This window comes from Nerophis ophidion, linkage group LG03, assembly GCF_033978795.1.
Source record: "Nerophis ophidion isolate RoL-2023_Sa linkage group LG03, RoL_Noph_v1.0, whole genome shotgun sequence".
Taxonomy (NCBI): Eukaryota; Metazoa; Chordata; class Actinopteri; order Syngnathiformes; family Syngnathidae; genus Nerophis; species Nerophis ophidion.
In genome coordinates this window covers 77,408,717-77,427,566 of record NC_084613.1, presented here as the reverse complement: position 1 = coordinate 77,427,566, position 18,850 = coordinate 77,408,717, and the positions used below count along the sequence as shown (strand labels likewise).

General features: G+C 40.0%; 2 protein-coding genes across 14 annotated transcripts in view; one reads left to right on the top strand and one right to left on the bottom strand.

Moving 5' to 3' along the window:
• Window positions 1–16,999, top strand: part of usp40 (ubiquitin specific peptidase 40) — a 72,105-nt gene extending 55,106 nt beyond the window's left edge. Inside the window, exon 32 of one of the 2 annotated variants that reach the window (XM_061896110.1) lies at window positions 16,949–16,999. In XM_061896110.1, the coding sequence (XP_061752094.1) occupies window positions 16,949–16,955 (7 nt within the window). In that variant the 3' untranslated portion in view covers window positions 16,956–16,999. The remainder of the gene's footprint in view (window positions 1–16,948) is intronic. The other variant, XM_061896109.1, reaches the window with a different exon arrangement.
• Window positions 1–18,850, bottom strand: part of si:ch211-266g18.10 (titin) — a 51,054-nt gene that overhangs the window by 16,140 nt on the left and 16,064 nt on the right. For 6 of the 12 annotated variants that reach the window (XM_061896096.1, XM_061896097.1, XM_061896100.1 and 3 more), the window contains exons 14-21: window positions 11,961–14,372; window positions 9,289–9,333; window positions 8,277–8,411; window positions 5,017–8,103; window positions 4,654–4,728; window positions 2,288–2,383; window positions 2,163–2,213; window positions 397–438 (exon numbers count right to left, since the gene is read on the bottom strand). In XM_061896096.1, coding sequence (XP_061752080.1) covers window positions 397–438; window positions 2,163–2,213; window positions 2,288–2,383; window positions 4,654–4,728; window positions 5,017–8,103; window positions 8,277–8,411; window positions 9,289–9,333; window positions 11,961–14,372 — 5,943 coding nt within the window. The remainder of the gene's footprint in view (window positions 1–396; window positions 439–2,162; window positions 2,214–2,287; window positions 2,384–4,653; window positions 4,729–5,016; window positions 8,104–8,276; window positions 8,412–9,288; window positions 9,334–11,960; window positions 14,373–18,850) is intronic. The other 6 variants (XM_061896108.1, XM_061896102.1, XM_061896104.1 and 3 more) reach the window with 6 other exon arrangements.

The window sequence follows — 18,850 nt, the reverse complement described above, 5'->3', positions numbered from 1 at the left end:
GGGTGTACCCCGCCTTCCGCCCGATTGTAGCTGAGATAGGCGCCAGCGCCCCCCGCGACCCCGAAAGGGACTAAGCGGTAGAAAATGGATGGATGGATGCCATTGATATTTTTTTGATTATTATTATTTGAAACTGGGTTTTGCATGTGACTAACGTTATATAAGCCTTGCTTGTTCAATATTTAATGCAAAACTTGTTTGGGTCCATATTAAAAAAGTTAATTGGTTCAACTTTGGCCCGCGGCTTTGTTCTGTTTAAAATTTTGGCCCACTCTGTATTTAAGTTTGACACCACTGCTCTAACCACTAGGCCACTGAGCACACACTTGTAGTCTTATTTTGGTCCTGTTTGAGAACGTCAAATGCACATTTATGTGAAAAATTATAAAGCCTTACCTTTATTGGCAGGAGCTGCTGTAACTTTTTCTTTTGGCACAACTGTGTGACAAAAAAAGCACAATACCCGCTTAGGTGCAGCTTATTACTTATTGATCGCTTTACTCCTCAAAAACATTTTTGTATCAGATTATCGTAACAGGCGTGAAGTAAAAGAAACAAATGAAAAATGTTTGAAATTTTAGAATATAACCTCAATTTTTTTTTCCAATTATTCATAATTATGACTTCAAATCAAAAGGTATGGAGTGGAACCTCTTGAGCGCCAGAGACTTCTGTAGTGGACATTTGTGTTTTGCGAAAAAATAGATATTTTTCTTGTGACAAAAAAAATACACCAAAAAGAAATGTCCACTGCAGAGGACATTGGTTCTCAGCAGCTTAATCTATTTGTATAAACTAGGGTTGTCAAAATTAGCGCTTAAATGCAGATTAATCATTATTCATCCGTTTAAAAATGTTTAACATTTTCTACGCAGAATGACCGGAAACCCCTAAAACGTTAATAGCAAAATATTTCATGCAGTTTTTGTCAATAGTGTTACCATGGTGCAAATGTGCAGTTGATCCAGTAGTGAGCGGCTAAATGGAAAATAATCCACAGTAACTCTATGATTACCGTATTTCCTTGAATTGCCGCCAGGGCGCTAATTAATTTAAAACCTCACTCCTGCGCTTACCAAAGGCATGCGGTAAAAGTAAGCATGCGCTAATTAATTTAAATCCTCTTCTCACTCCGGCACTTACCAAAGGCAGGCAGTAAAAAAATTGAGTGTGATGTAAACTTGGACCTTAAATCCTACTGAATAGCTCTTAGTCTTCGTCCCTTTATGCCAGTGGTTCCCAAAGTGGGCGGTACCGCCCCCTGGGGGCGGGGGGAAGATCTGGGGGGGCGGTGAGGAAGAAGGGGGCGGTAGGGGGGCGGCAGTCCGAAGTCGAAATCAGAAGTTCGAACGTTTGTTTGACGATTTGTACACAACACGTGCAGCAGGACGAGTCAGTGGACGACGCATCAGGGTCCGGTTACCACACGCCGCTCTGGCCCAGTCAGATCCGACAGCATAGACTACAAAAGCAAAAGCTCAGGATTGTAATTTCAAGCTTGTAATGTTCAGAATTTTATCTTATAATAAAAACCGCATTCTGGCGGTCAACATTATCTTGAGTTCAAGTCAACATGAAATTGGGGATTCGCCAGAACGCGCCGTGTTGTGTTGTGTTGTGTTGAGCCGGTTAGGGTGGTATTTACCATTCTATGTTGCTGAAACAGTTAAAACTGCAAAAAAATAAATTGGTTTACTAAATTGGGTTTTATTTGTGAAATACACATTTGTGTTTAACATTTCTCTTTTCAAATTGCAGCATACCAAATATCAAGAAAGATGTGTTTGTTTCCATATGTGTCTGTGGGGGTGGGGGGGGGGGGGGCGCTAGGAATTCACTGGGGAGCCAAGGGGGCGCCAGCCTGCAAAAGTTTGGGAACCATTGCTTTATGCGATTTCACATTACCGGTATTGAAGTCAGCCTCCTCCATTTTGAAAATGATGACAGGGGAAGTGTCACTCGTGACGTCACGAGTTTGACCAGGCGGTAATACTAAGCATGCGCTAATTATTTTGCGAAGCGAGTTTGACCCGGCAGTAATTCAAGGCAGGCGCATACTATATGCCCTGTGGCAATTCAAGGAAATACGGTAATCTAAATTCCAAATATAAATCAATTGGCAGCCTTAGTGTAAACAAGTATAACAACAAAATCGTACATACCTTTCTTTGCAGCTTCTGGTTTGGCCGTCACCTTAGAAACCTGTGGGGCCTCTAAGGAAAAAAAAAGTTTTAATAAACAGTTTGATAGATAAATAGTTTGGCTATAAATTACTATGATTATTTACCTATTTTGGTTGCATTCTTTTGTTCCTTTTTCAAGATGGGGGCTATCTGCTTTTTGGTGACCCTCACCAAACTTAAAGGTCTCTTGGGCACATCAGCTGGGAACACAAATGAAATAGCAGAGTTGGGGGTTATTTCATGAACGTTATTTAGTTGTATTTAAAGTATCGTGTTTTTATCATCTTCGTCTTATAGCAAAGGTAAAACCGTTTTTTATCTTTTAACCTTTTTGAACAAGTCTTGCATGCTTTTATTTCAAGTGGCCTGGACTACTGCAATGCACTTTATGCTGGCATTAGCCAAAAAGCTCTCTCCCGGTTGCAGTTAGTCCAGAACGCGGCAGCACGACTTTTAACGGTATAGCTCGGTTGGTAGAGTGGCCGTGCCGGCAACTTGAGGGTTGCAGGTCCGATTCCCACTTGTGCCATCCTAGTTACTGCCGTTGTGTCCTTGGGCAAGACTCTTTACCCACCTGCTCCCAGTGCCACCCACACTGGTTTAAATGTAACTTAGATATTGGGTGTCACTATGTAAAGCGCTTTGAGTCACTTGAGAAAAGCGCTATATAAATATAATTCACTTCACTAACAGGGGCCAGGAAACGCCAGCATATAACCCCAATCCTTGAGAGTTTGCACTGGCTCCCTGTTCATTTTAGAATTGATTTTAAAACCTTGCTGTTTTTTTTTTTAAATCTTTACATGGACTGGCACCTCATTATATATCGGACCTCATCCAAACTTACAATCCTCCGCCTGCTTTGAGGTCCGAGAGCAAGCTCCAGCTCCAGCTCGTGGTGCCCAAGACCAGACTTAAAACTAGGGGAGAGTTGGAGACAGGGCCCTAAGCTCTGGAACACTCTGCCCCTCCATATTCGAACAGCTCCCACAGTGGAGTGTTTTAAAGGCCTACTGAAACCCACTACTATCCACCACGCAGTCTGATAGTTTATATATCAATGATGAAATATTAACATTGCAACACATGCCAATACGGCCTTTTTAGTTTACTAAATTACAATTTTAAATTTCCCGGGACTTTTTTCTTGAAAACATCGCGTAATGGTGACGTGTACGCGTGACGTCACGGGCTGTTATGAATATGAGCGCTGCACACACACACAGCTAAAAGTCGTCTGCTTTAACCGCATAATTACACAGTATTTTGGAGATCTGTGTTGCTGAATCTTTTGCAATTTGTTCAATTAATATTGGAGAAGTCAAAGTAGAACGATGGAGTTGGGAAGCTTTTAGCCTTTAGCCACACAAACACACGGTGATTCCTTGTTTAAAATTCACAGAGGTGAAACTTTACTATGGATCAGAGCGGAGATGGATCCCAACCGAATGTCAACCAGCAGGTTTCGGTGAGAAAATTGTGGTTAAAAAGTCGCTTCTTACCGGATATCAGCTGAGCTTGTGCCGCCCATACAGCTGAGACACTGCACCTCAACACCCGGCCGTGAACGTACACTTCCGACTATCAGGTACTATTAAACTCACTAAAACACTAGCAACACAATAGAAAGATAAGGGATTTCCCAGAATTATCCTAGTAAATGTGTCTAAAAACATCTGAATCCGTCTCAATGCTATCGCAGTTTTTTTTTTTACTTTTTTTTATTTTTCTAGTCCATCGCTATCAATATCCTCAAACACGAATCTTTCATCCTCGCTCAAATTAATGGGGAAATTGTCGTTTTCTCGGTCCGAATAGCTGTTTTTGTTGGAGGCTCCCATTAAAATCAATGTGAATATGTGAGGAGCCATCAACATGTGACGTCATCGTCTGCGACTTCCGGTAGAGGCAGGGCTTTTCTTTTAGCACCGAAAGTTGCGAACTTTATCGTGGATGTTCTCTACTATATCCTTTCAGCAAAAATATGGCAATATCGCAAAATGATAAAGTATGACATAGAAATGACTTGCTATACCCGTTTAAATAAGAAAATCTCATTTCAGTGGGCCTTTTAAGTCTCATCCTAAGACCCACTTTTATTCTCTGGCTTTTAACACCGTGTGAGTTGTGTGGTCCTCTGTTGTCCTCTGTGTTTTTTGTTTTTAAAATTTTGATTTCTATTTACTGTTTTAATTGGTTTTACCCTTTAAAATCGTTTTTAATCATACTTATTTTATATATATTTTTTTGTTTTATATGTATTTATTTTTTGTTTTTTATTCAGTCATTGGTGGAGCTCAGGATAGTATTTTAATATTGTTTTTAATATTGTTGTGCAGCACTTTGGAAACATTTTGTTGTTTAAATGTGCTATATAAAGTGGATTGGATTGGAATGGATTAAATTGAGATGACTTGTATTCCTATCATGATTTTGTTGGTATGACGGTCCTCTCCTTTAGTTGTCTCACCAGTTTTTGTAGTATTAACATGTTCCTTCGTCCTGATGGACATTCTGGTCTTCTCAGTCTTTGTGGTTCTCGTGGCTTGAACAGAACAAGAAACAGAAAGTGTTAATAAATAACTGCTTGAATTGTGAAATTTCTACCTTAAGTGTAAATATGAGGTCCTTCATTTCCATGAATTGATTAACGTGGACCCCGACTTAAACAAGTTGAAAAACGTATTCGGGTGTTACCATTTAGTGGTCAATTGTACAGAATATGTACTGTACTGTGCAATCTACTAATAAAAGTATCAATCAATCAATCAATCAATCAATCAATCAATCAATCAATCAAAGACAATGGAATGTTTTAAGACTTGCATCATACCTGTCTTCAAATCTTCTTCCGTTGAAGTCTTCCTGTCCTCTTTTACTTCTTTGACTATGGTCCTAGTTTTCTCTTTGGCGATCACTTTCACTTCTTCAGAGACCACCCCGGACAGCTTCTTCTGTTCACTGTCTTTTCCGTCCTTCTTAGATTGTTTTAAAACATGCTTTTCTTTCTTTAAGGGTTCCTTTGATTCTTGTTTGATTATCTTCTGCAGTCCTTTGGAAATTATCTCTCTCTTTTCGTCTGTTTCTGGTTGTTTTCTTTCTTTGAGTATCTTCAGTCCTTTTTTGCCTATGGTCTTCTCTGATGTTTCTTCAGGCTGTACTTTTGAAGCAATATCAGCTAGTTTTTCCTTCTCCTTTTGGAGATGCATTTTGACAAGTCCATGAGTCCTGAAAGATTTAACGGGTTCAGCAACTTCTTTGGGGATCTTTGATGATACTGTCTTTGATGATACTGTCTTTGCTTCATGTGTGGTTTCTTCCATTGAAAGCTTCTTGGGGGTTTCCTTCTCCTCTGTGGGTGTCTTCTGATCAGGTGCTTCGTTTTCTTTGTCTTTCTTCTCGTGTTTGGAAGATTCTGTCACTATCTTCTCTCTCAAGGGCTGTCTGACTTCTTTAGATGGTCTTCTTAATTCTGCAGCATCTTTTATTGGTTTTGTGATCATTTTTACTTTCTTGATGGAAGTTTTCTTCTCCACTACTTTATCTTCCCCCTCTTCTTTGGGGAGTTTCTTTTGGTCTTTATCTTCTTTGGGCGCCTTTGTAACCTCTTTGTCTTTGGATGTAATCTTCTTTTCTTCTTTAAGAGGTTTCTCTTCTTGATGTGGTTTCATCTCGTCTTTGGATGGGATCATCTTCTCTTTGATTGGACTCCTCTCCTGTCGGTTAGATTGCATTTTTTCCTCTTTAAGAGGTCTCTCTTCTTTGGGTTGAATTTTCACCTCTTTAGGTTTCTTCTCTTCTTTAGGAGATTTTATCTTCTGTTTGGACTGAAGCTTCACGTTGGAAGGTTTCTTCTCTTCTTTGGGTTGAATCTTTTCTTCTTTAGGTTGGATCTCCTCTTCTTTTGGTGGTATCTTTTCTTTAGGATGCTTCCCCTCTTCTTTGACTAGAATATTTTCTTCTTTAGGTTGAATCTTCTCTTCTTTAAGAGGTTTCTCTTCTTGATGTGGTTTCATCTCCTGTTTGGATGGGATAGTCTTTTCTTTGACTGGAGTCTTTCTCTTCTGTTCGTTAGATTGGGTTTTTTCCTCTTTAAGAGGTCTTTCTTCTTTGGGTTGAATTTTCACCTCTTTAGGAGGTTTCTTCTCTTCTTTAGGAGCTTTCTTCTCCTGTTTGGATTGAATCTTCTCCTTAGAAGGTTTCTTCTCTTCTTTAGGAGCTTTCTTCTCCTGTTTGGATTGAATCTTCTCCTTAGAATGTGTCTTCTCTTCTTTGGGTTGAATCTTCTCCTCTTTAGGTTGGATCTCCCCTTCTATTGTTGGTATCTTTTCTGTAGGATGTTTCCCCTCTTCTTTGACTAGAATATTTTCTTCTTTAGGTTGAATTTTCTCTTCTTTAAGAGGTTTTTTCTTTTCTTTGACTGAAATCTTCTCTTCTTTCACCAGAAATGGGGCTTCATGAGGCGTTTTCTCCTTCTCCAGAGTGTGGGCCTTTTTATGTGCTGTCTTTTGTTTCTCCTCTTTAAGCTGTTTCCTGGTGTCATCCTTTTCTTTGGTAATTTCATTTACTGCTTTGTCTTCTATATGAGGTTTCTTGAGAACTTCATCTACTTTGGAAGTGCTTCTGATGACACTCTCTTTCTCATGAGGTTTATTTTGTTCTCTCTTGTCTTTGGTTGCTTTCTTTGGTTCTGTCTCCTCCTTTTCTGTAAGTTCCTTGGCTTCTACTTTCAAAAGTCTTGTAATCATTATATCCCGTTTGGCATCTCTCTTTACTTTGGGATATTTTTTTACTTCTTTCAGGTATACTGATGGTCTCGATGTTTCTGTTAACGACACATTTGTTTCTCTCTCTGGTTTGGCGAGTTTCTTGATTTCCTTCTCATCTTTGGGAGATTTCTTGACTTTTTTAATGTCATCTTGAGGTTTCTTTGTTTCTTTAGACGTGACATTCATTTTTCTCTCTGGTTTGACAAGTTTCTTGGGTTCGTTTTCGTCTTTGGGAGATTTCTTGACTTTTTTTATGTCATCTTGGGGTTTCTTTGTTTCTTTAGACGTGCCATTCATTTTTCTCTCTGGTTTGACAAGTTTCTGGAGTTCTTTTTCGTCCTTGGGATGTTCTTTCATGACTTTCTCTTCTCCCGCCGCTTTCTTGACTTCTCCCAAAGTAAGTTTCTGATCTTCTTTTTCATGTGTTGATGGTTTGACGGTTTTCTTGATTGTTTCCCCCACTTTGAGAGGTTTCTTGTCTTTGATTTCTGTTTTGGGATGTTGCATTGTGACATTATCCTCTTTCGGAGCTTTCTCAACTTCTGTGTAAATTTTCTTGACTTTTTTAACAATCGATGATTTGTTTTCTTCTTCTTTAAGTAATTTCTTGGTGGGACTCAGTTTTCTGTTAGGTTTCCTAATCTTTTTTGCCTCTTTGGCTTCTTCTTTGAGTGGTTCTTCAACATCTCGCTCTTCTTTAAGTGATTTTCCGACCTTTATCTTGGCTTTTTCTTTGGGTGGTTCTTCAGTTTTTCGTTGATCTTCGTCAGGTTTCTTGACCTCTTTCTTGGATTTGAGTGTTTTTTTGTCCTCTTTTACCTTATCCTCTACCTTATCCTTAGGCGTTTCCAATACTCCTTTCTCTTTTTTCAGATTTTTCTTGACTTCATTCTCCTTAAAAGGTTCTTTGAGAGGTTTTGCCCCCTCTTTCTTGGTTTGATTTTTAAAGTCCGGTTCTTTCTCTCTTTTCTCTTCTTTGGTAGGTTTCCTAAGATCCTTTGAATACTTTCTGTCGTCTGTGGGTGTTCGCTTAATTCCCAGCTTCTTAACTCTGGAGAACTCCTCAAAAGGCTTTTTAATAACTGTTTTGTCTTTGATGGACTTTGCTTTAACTTGAGGCTCCTTTGGTGGCTTCTTCTCCAGGGTTTGTTCTAAAAACAAGTGGCATACTTAGTCTGTTAGACTTCTTAATGTGCTAAAATCACATATAGTATGTATCGCGACAATTACACCATTATTCAGTCATTATTAGTTTAGTTCAGTTCAGTTTCAGTTTATTTGCATGCATATGATACAATGTAATTCATCACATATTTGGCCTTACCTTTGGATTTGTCCGTTTTCTGCTTAAAAAGTGTAGTCAAGGTAGGTTTGACCTTATCTTTTGGCTTTTCTGCTCTTGTTTTGTTTTTGACTGATTCCTCATGTTCTGTGTCCTTTTTCCCGTCTTTTAAAAGATCTGTGTAAGGTGTAAAGCATCATAATAAGTATAAAAAAATCACAACTATTTTCAGTAATGAGTTATATCAGGGGTGTCAAACTTTTTGACTAGGGGGCGCATTGGGCCTAAAGATTTTGGCGGGGGGCCGAAAGCGGACTGCATAGAAATTAAAGTGGTTATGAAAGGCCTACTGAAACCCACTACTACCGACCACGCAGTCTGATAGTTTATATATCAATGATGAAATATTAACATTGCAACACATGCTAATACGGCCTTTTTAGTTTACTAAATTACAATTTTTAATTTCCCGGGAGTTTCGTCTTGAAAACGTCGTGTAATGATGACGTGTACGCAACACGTCACAGGTTTAAAGGAAGTATGAGCGCTGCACACACACAGCTAAAAGTCGTCTGCTTTAACGGCATAATTACACAGTATTTTGGAGATCTGTGTTGCTGAATCTTTTGCAATTTGTTCAATTAATATTGGAGAAGTCACAGTAGAAAGATGGAGTTGGGAAGATTTAGCCTTTAGCCACACAAACACGTGGTGATTCCTTGGCACTTTTTTTTTTTCTGCCCTTTGACTATGCAAGGTTGTTTGGATTGAATTGTAGAAGTAAATGCTGTTTTTCATTGACTTGAAAGTACAATTAAAGGCAATGTTACTTTCGTCGGCCTCCAAATGGCGACAAATTGTTAGCAATCAGACCGCTGGATATTTGTATATGAATATGGATACACCGCTCCTGGTCAAATTTGTTTCTTGAACTCGTGCCGTCTCTCGGGCCAGATTTGGCCAAATTGAAGACGCCGGCCCCTGTTCTGTAGTTTTGACACCCCTGAGTTAGACCCTCCTTACTAGATATTAGCATACCGACAAGGGATATTACCTTTAACTTCTTTGAGTGCCTCTCTTTTCTCTGCTTCTTCCACAACTGCAATATAATACACAGTTACACACACAAACATCTAGTAAAGTAGACAGGGTTTTAATGTAATTTTCACAAAGGGATCGTGACAAAGGATCATGCAGTGCAAAAACACTACACTAAAAACACAGCAAGTGTAAGCCAGTGTGTCTTGTTACTTTTAGGTAGAATTCCTGTAGGTGCATTGGCCTTCTTTTGACTTCAAGTTCTCATATTGTATTTTTAATACATTTTAACATGTTTTAGCTGACTCAATAGTGTATTGAATGTGTGTTGCCTTGATACTGGAATTTAGCCCGTATAGAAGTGCTTTTAGGAAGCCTTACTGGGACCAACACACCGTTTGGTTTAATGCTACTGAGCTATGGTTATCGCCGAAAGATTGAGTTTGTCTCCACTATCGTGCACTTAATCTGTTTTTTAAAAATACACTGTACCTCTGCTCTTGTCCAAATTATATAATATGTCTTACAACCATGAATTGTTTAACGTGGACCCCGACTTAAACACGTTGAAAAACTTATTCGGGTGTTACCATTTAGTGGTCAATTGTACGGAATATGTACTGTACTGTGCAATCTACTAATACAAGTTTAAATCAATCAATCAATCAAGAACGTGTAGCAAGGAGTGGCACAATAGGACACAAATGTTAGCAACACGAGCATAGCTATGTGAGCTACAGTGCTAACGTTAGACTCACATTGTGACATCATGCTACGTTTGCCTATTTGTTGAAGAGCAACACAATAACTCACAGCTTACACGTCTGTAGCTGAGTAACAGATAGTTGGCAGAGCTTTATTTTTTTTTTTACAAACCCCGTTTCCATATGAGCTGGGAAATTGTGTGAGATGTAATTTTTTTTTGCAAATAATCATTAACTTTAGAATTTGATCCCAGCAACACGTGAGAAAGAAGTTGGGAAAGGTGGCAATACATACTGATAAAGTTGAGGAACGCTCATCTAACACTTATTCAGAACATCCCTCAGGTGTGCAGGCTAATTGGGAACAGGTGGGTGCCATGATTGGGTATAAAAACAGCTTCCCAAAAAATGCTCAGTCTTTCACAAGAAAGGATGGGGCGAGGTACACCCCTTTGTCCACAACTGCGTGAGCAAATAGTCAAACAGTTTAAGAACAACATTTCTCAAATTGCAATTGCTAGAAATTTAGGGATTTCAACATCTAAGGTCCATAACATCGTCAAAAGGTTCAGAGAATCTGGAGAAATCACTCCACGTAAGCAGCATGGCCGGAAACCAACATTAAATGACCGTGACCTTCGATCCCTCAGACGGCACTGTATCAAAAACCGACATCAATCTCTAAAGGATATCACCACATGGGCTCAAGAATACTTCAGAAAACCACTGTCACTAAATACAGTTCATCACTACATCTGTAAGTGCAAGTTAAAGCTCTCCTACGCAAAGCGAAAGCAATTTATCAACAACATCCAGAAATGCCGCCGGCTCCTCTGGGCCCGAGATCATCTAAGATGGACTGATGCAAAGTGGAAAAGTGTTCTGTGGTCTGACGAGTCCACATTTCAAATTGTTTTTGGAAACATTCGACATCGTGTCATCCAGACCAAAGGGGAAGCGAACTATCCAGACTGTTATCGACGCAAAGTTTAAAAGCCAGCATCTGTGATGGTATAGGGGTGTATTTGTGCCCAAGGCATGGGTAACTTACACATCTGTGAAGGCACCATTAATGCTGAAAGGTACATACAGGTTTTGGAACAACATATGCTGCCATCTAAGCGCCGTCTTTTTCATGGACGACTCTGCTTATTTCAGCAAGACAATGCCAAGCCACATTCAGCACGTGTTACAACAGCGTGGCTTCGTAAAAAAATAGTGCGGATACTTTCCTGGCCCGCCTGCAGTCCAGACCTGTGTCCCATCAAAAATGCGTGGCTCATTATGAAGCGTAAAATACGACAGCGGAGACCCCGGACTGTTGAACAAATGAAGCTCTACGTAAAACAAGAATGGGGAAGAATTCCACTTCCAAAGCTTCAACAATTAGTTTCCTCAGTTCCCAAACGTTTATTGAGTGTTGTTAAAACAAAAGGTGATGTAACACAGTGGTGAACATGCCGTTTCCCAACTACTTTGGCACGTGTTGCAGCCATGAAATTCTAAGTTAATTATTATTTGCTAAAAAAAATAAAAAAATGCATGAGTTTGAACATCAAATATGTTGTCTTTGTAGTGCATTCAACTGAATATGGGTTGAAAATGATTTGCAAATCATTGTATTCTGTTTATATTTACATCTAACACAATTTCCCAGCTCATATGGAAACAGGGTTTGTAGATGTAGGCAGTCTTAAGTTTTTCTTCATGACGTCATGAAAACCTGCAACTTCAAAAGCAAGAGTTTGTTACGTGAATGAGATGATATATTTTTTTTTTAATCCCCTTCGTTGCCCATACCCAGGTTTTAGAGACAAACGCTAATTAAAAAAGTCTGAGTGGGGCACTTTTTGAACAGACCGCATTGTAACGAAGATACCGCATGACATTCACCTGTGACTAGCATGGTGAGAATAATGGATCACACTGGAACATTTTCATGAGGCTTTCATGAAAAGGGGATGAATGAGAATGACTGAAGTACCTTTGTCACGTTTGCCGAGATCTTTCCTTCTTCCTACAGGCTCCAGGCTCCCACTGTCGCTGTTGTTGTTGTTCTCGTCGCCGTCATCCTTCCTGTCGCTATTTGTATTTAGGTCATAAGCTGCTGATAAACTCACTGTTTCTTTATCATCATCATCATCATCAGATGTTAAGCTGTAGTTACTCTCATCAGATATATTTTCAACTTGGTGCACTGAAGTCTCCACCTCTTCTTCATCTACATTAACTTCATTATTGATGAAAGCTTCCTCCTCTTCATCTACAGTTGTTGTCTCCTCTTGCTTATCCTCGTCATCTAATATTGTTGTGGACTCCTTTTCATCCTCCTCTTCATCTGCCGTTATGGTTGTTTTCTCATCTTCTCTGTCTAATATTGGTGTGGACTCCTTTTCATCCTCTTCTTCATCCGCTGTTATGGTTGTCTCCTTATGCTTCTCCTCATCTTTGTCGTCTAATATTGTTGTCGGCTCCTCTTTTTCTTCATCTTCTGTTGTTGTCTCCTTTTCTTCTTCCTCCCCCTCTTCCTCATCCTTGTCCCCATCTTCAGTTGTCTCCTCCTCCTCAATATCATCATCTAGTGATGTTGCCTCCTCCTCCCTCTCCATCCCAATATCTAGTGTTGTCCCCACATCTTCCTCCTCCTCCTCCTCCCCATCTAATAGGGTCTCGTCCTTTTGGTCCTCTTTCCCGTGTTTTAAAGTTGTGGTTTCGACCTCCTCTTCCTCATCGTTTTTAGTTGTGGTGTCCTCCAGATGATCTAGTCCTATTATGTACTCATCTTCTTCTTCATCAGCGTCTTCAGTTGTTGTTTCCTCCTCCTCACCATCATGGTCATCTTTAATTCTGGTGGTGTCTTCTCCCTCCTCCTCTTCAGTTGTCATCTCCTCTTCCTCCCCATTGTCCTCTTCAGTTGTAGTCTCCTCGTCTTTAGTTGTCTCCTCCTCATCATCGTCCTCTTTAATTGTGGAGGTGTCTTCTCCCTCCTCCTCTTCAGTTGTCATCTCCTCTTCTTCAGTTGTAGTCTCCTCATCTTCCTCGTCTTTAGTTGTCGTTTCCTCCTCATAATCATCGTCATCTTTAATTGTGGTGGTTTCTTCTCCCACCTCTTCAGTTGTCATCTCCTCTTCTTCCTCGTTGTCTTCTTCAGTTGTAGTGTCCTCATCTTCCTCTTCATCATCGTCTTCAGTTGTTTCCTCCTCCCTATCATCGTCATTTTTAATTGTGTAGGTGTCTTCTCCCTCCTCCTTTTCAGTTGTCATCTCCTCTTCCTCCCCATTGTCCTCTTCAGTTGTAGTCTCCTCGTCTTTAGTTGTTTCCTCCCCATTATCGTCCTCTTTAATTGTGTAGGTGTCTTCTCCCTCCTCCTCTTTAGTTGTCATCTCTTCTTCCTCATTGTCTTCTTCGGTTGTAGTCTCCTCATCTTCCTCGTTTTCAGTTGTTGTTTCTTCTACCATTTCTTCAGTTGTCATCTCCTCTTCTTCCTCCTTGTCTTCTTCAGTTGTAGTCTCCTCGTGTTCCTCTTCATCTGATGTTTCTTCTTCCTCATCATTTGCAGTTGTGGTCTCCTCGTCTGTTGTTTCCTCCTCTTCCTGCTGATTGTCATCTTTCATTGTGGTGGTGTCTTCTCCTTCCTCCCCCTCTTCAGTTGTCTCCTCTTTATCCTTACAGTTATTTTCAGTTGGGATCTCCTCATCTTCCTCAGATTTATTTTCAGTTGTGGTCTCCTCAACTTCAATTGTGGTGGTGTCTTCTTCCACCTCGTCCTCTATGGTTGTGTCCACTTCCTCCTTAGAGTCATCCTCAGTTGTGTTCTCCTCATTTTCCTCCTCCTCATCTAATGTTTCCTCATCGTCATCTTTTATTGTGGTGGTGTTTTCTCCCTCCTCCCTCCCTTCAGATGCTGTCTCTACTTCCTCGTCGTCGTCATCTTCAGTCGTGGTGTCCTCATCGTCATCTAGTGCCGACTCCTCAACTAACAGCATTGTGTTCTCCTCTAATGTTGTAGTCTCTTCATCTTGCATCGCATCATCTAAAATTGTCCCTGCTTCCTTCTCCTCATCATCACCTTTATTTGTGGTCTCCTCCACATTGTCTTCCTCATCTAATGTTGTGTCCTCTTCTTCCTCTTCATCTCGTGACTCCTCCTCCACTAATAGAACTTGAGCATTTTTGGTCTTCTCCTCTTTTGTCACAATTTCTTCTAAATCTCTTTCTTTATTCATCTGCTCTTCTGTTACTTTGTCAACATCATCTTTTTCCTCGGGCTGTTGCTCCTCCCCGTCATCTTTTCCCGCGTCCTTCTCCTCTTCCTCCTCTCCCGGTGATGCTGACGCCTCCTTCGCTGCTTTTTTGTCGTCTTCTGCGTCTTTAGCGGCGATCATCATCTCTGCAACTTTGCATGTTGAACGCGCATGTGAGGAATGTGTTGAGGGTACACGGGTGATGAGGTGAAATGAGGCACACGTTTATTGCACAAAACATTCTGACATGCTTCACATTAGTGAGTAAAAAATATAGAAATGATGCAGAGTGGAGACAAAAATGCTTGGGCAAGCGCTTGTACAAAAAATGCTTGGACAATGCACGGCAGATTGAAAAAAAAATGCAATTATGAAGTACACAAGACCTCAGGAGAACCATTTGAAGTAAAAATGTGAGATAAATGACATTACATTATTGACCCGTGTATATATAATCATGCTGTGTTTTGTAATTGTTTCTATCATTCTTGTTAGTATATGGGCCTTGCAGATTTCTTTCATATCAGTTATAGGTTAGATCACGTTCATCTGCAGTCTGTGCAGCATGTCACACAAAGCAAGTAAAAATTAATACTTGTTACAAAAAAAAAATGTGTGTGTGAACCTCCAAAGTCAAATGTCCTCAAAGGCTGTACCCAGGACCATTGCTAGGAATTCTGGGCCCCCGGTGTGGGCTTTTGATTGATTGATTGAAACTTTTATTAGTAGATTGCACAGTTTAGTACATATTCCGTACAATTGACCACTAAATGGTAACACCCCAATAAGTTTTTCAGCTTGTTTAAGTCGGAGTCCACGTTGATCAATTCATGGTCCCTCTCCCTCATTCATTGCCACCTTCAATTTTCTTGTTATTCAGTTTTTTTGACGGTGCCTGGTGTAATACACCCAATTTATTATAGTATTATTATTAGTAGTTGTCTTCTTTTCATTTCACTGATTTGCAACATGTTATTACACCTCAGAGTCAGTGACGTGCGGTGAATTAAACACCAGGTGAGGCATACATACTTTTTTTTCTTCTTCTTTTTTTTCTTTACTTAAATTCACATGTGCCGCTTTAGTCATTGTTGATTTAGGTTGCACATTAGAGTTACAGGGAAAAAAAGGGAGTTATTCGCTTTCATAAAAACGTTATCATAATGATATTATGATATGATAAATAGGTCCAAAAACTATTTGATAAAGTTGTTGGTCCCATTTGCTATTCACAAAATAAATCAAATATTGTGGGTGTATATTACCTTTCTGTATTTGTATCTAAAGCAGCAATAGCTATCCTCCATGAAAACCTACTTTGTATGATCGCTTTCATTTTGTCTTAAAGTACAGTTTAGTGAAGTATTTCATCTTGGATACAGTATATAATCCTCCATATTTGCAGAAACATTCATTTAATTCAATTTCATTCCAAGAAATTAAACAATATTTTTGCATCTGACAAAAAACACCCACAAACGCTGGCTTACTGTAATAAAAATGCCTGGTTTATTACAAATACAGTAAAAAAAGAAAAAAATGCTGGCTTCCGCTGAAAAGACCTATGTCTGCTGGCTTGAGCGCCCCAACTTCTCCCAGTGTGGCGAGTCAGAGTACTGCTGAGGCATTAAACTGCAAGTTGACAATATATCGCCCCCTTCCTTGAGGCAGGGGTACTTGCTGCCTCAAGACCTGCCTTTTCCACATGGCAACAAACATTTGTGAATTATATTTTATATAGCGCTTTTCTCTAGTGACTCAAAGTGCTTTTACATAGTGAAACCCAATATCTAAGTTACATTTAAACCAGTGTGGGTGGCACTTGGAACAGGTGGGTAAAGTGTCTTGCCCAAGGACACAACGGCAGTTACTAGGATGGCGGAAGCGGGAATCGACCCTGCAACCCTCAAGTTGCTGGCACGGCCACTCTACCAACCGAGCTATGCCGCCCATTTGTGCCCCCTCGCACGCACGCCCAATACACACTGTGTGTAGTCGTTGAGGCACCTCCTGTGTCTGCCTCATTTCTCATCTGCTGCATTATTTTGATCAGGAAACATGGAATTTCTGCGGTTTTGACCATGAAAATTATCAAAATATACATAGAAAGCATAGACCAAAAGAGAAACATTAAAACTTATTTTATTTTATTACTTCGTTTTGGAACATCTCATGGTTAAGCCACCTGGTGGCAGTTGAGGCACCGCCTCACTTGCCTTCCCTGACAGCACGTCACTGCTCTGATTGCAAATACATGTTCAATTAACTACTCAACAAATTTGTATAGTGTGTATTTTATTGTATATAACAATAAATTGATTCCCGAGCGCGGCCCCTGCTGGTGCTCACTGCTCTCCTCACCTCCCAGGGAGTGGAGCAAGGGGATGGGTCAAATGCAGAGGGTAATTTCACCACACCTAGTGTGTGTGTGTGTGACTATCAGTAATACTTTAATTTTTTTTAACTTTAAAGCACTTCTATGCAAAAAAACAATGTGGGCTGGCTCAAGATAGTCCTCAAGTAAATATGTAGCATTTGCCTTAAATGTGCAAGTATGAGTGCATGGAATATGTTGTTATGAAACAAAGATCAAAATCAACAACAAGCCTCATCTCATCTCCATTAAAGTTTAAATTAAGATACAAAAAAAAAAAAGCATATATTTTGCATATTTGCTATTCTATAATTGAAATAGGCAAGGTGTTGATTGATGTCTTCGTCACTGCAGGTGGTAAAGCAGTTCGGTCATAAACCAAGACAGCCAAGCAGTGTCAACAATCACTCCACATCAAAGGCATCATTGGACTACTGGGATTGAGTGTTTGTTGTGGGGTCAAACTCAGAAGAAGCAGCCACTGCTGATTTTTGCTGCTGCAGAGTTTAAAGGTTTATTGTTCATTGTATATTTTTCAAATATTAAATGTTATGTTTCATGAAAAAGCTGATGCAGAACTGACCTATACTTGGACAAAATCTAAATGGGGTTCCTAGCACCATAACTATAGGTGGAAAGCTTCACTTTCCCAGACAAAAAAATATTTTAAACCATTCAAAAGTCATTGTATACTGTCCAAAATCCTAAATAGCATTTTGACTTTGTTGTCAGCTATTATTGTGTCTTTGAACAACTTAACTTTTTTGTATTTGGGCTATTAAATGACCCTTTAATAACACATTTTCCAAGTCCATATTGAACACATCATAATAACTTTTTTTTTCCAGAAATAATCTGAATCAAACCCCGAACCATAACTCAAACAACCTCACTAAACCAAAATGTTTAACTGCAATCCTAGCCAAAACAAAACATAAACAACGCCCTGACTTTACCTGAAACCTAGCCAAAAATCAGACGTCAACCTTTACCATACTTGCCATCCTTGAGACCTCCTATTTCAGGAGGTGGGGGGCGTGGTTGGGGGCGGGGCGTGGTTAAGAGGGGAGGAGTATATTTACAGCTATTCATCCATCCATTTTCTACCGCTTATTCCCTTTGGGGCCGCGGGGGGCGCTGGTGTCTATCTTAGTTACAATCGGGCGGTAGGCGGCGTACACCCTGGACAAGTCGCCACCTCATCGCAGTATGTGTACAAATCTTTATTTATAATCTAATCACTTGTTTATTCTTCAACAAGTTTTTAGTTATTTTTATATCTTTTTTTCCCCAAATAGTTCAAGAAAGACCACTACAAATGAGCAATATTTTGCACTGTTATACAATTTAATAAACCAGAAACGTATGACATAGTGCTGTATTTTACTGCTTTATCTCCTTTTTTCAATCAAAAATGCTTTGCTCTGATTAAGGGGTACTTGAATTAAAAAAAATTTCACAGGGGGTACATCTCTGAAAAAAGGTTGAGAACCACTGGTCTAAAAGCCGTAGATGTTATTCTCACATATGCATGCACAGCAGATGGCAGTATTGTCCTATTTAAGAGTGTCACAACATTGCTGTTTACGGCAGACAAACTGCTTTACGGTAGACGAAAACGTGACTGCTGTTGTGTGTTGTTGCCGCGCTGGGAGGACGTTAATGAGACTGCCTAACAATAAACCCACATAAGAAACCAATAACTCGCCCTCGATCATTCTACAGTTATAACGCCATTGGGCAGGCACGCTGTTTATATTGTGGGAAAGCGGACGTGAAAACAGGCTGTCGACACGTCACTCGGGTCCGCATGGAGCTGGAGGGGGCGTGGCCTCTAGCTCCGCCTGAATTTTGGGAGATTTTCGGTACAAAATTTGTCCCGGGCGGTTTTCGGGAGAGGCGCTGAATTTCGGGAGTCTCCCGAATAATCCGGGAGGGTTGGCAAGAATGACCTTTACGGAGCCAAAACCCCAAACTCAACTGTAGCCAGAACCTTAACCCCAACCCTAATTCTAACACCCTAATCCTGAGCCTACCCAAACCCTAACACCAATCTCAGCTAGCCAAAACCCAAACCAATACACTGATTTGAACCCGAATCCTAACCTCAACCTTACCAAGCCAAAACCCCAAACTCAACCCTCGACAAAACCCTAACAATTACTAAACCCAACCTCAATAAAAACACTGCAGTTAATATGATGTTGTCTTGTGGAATGAATTGTGAATTATGAATTATATTTTATATAGCGCTTT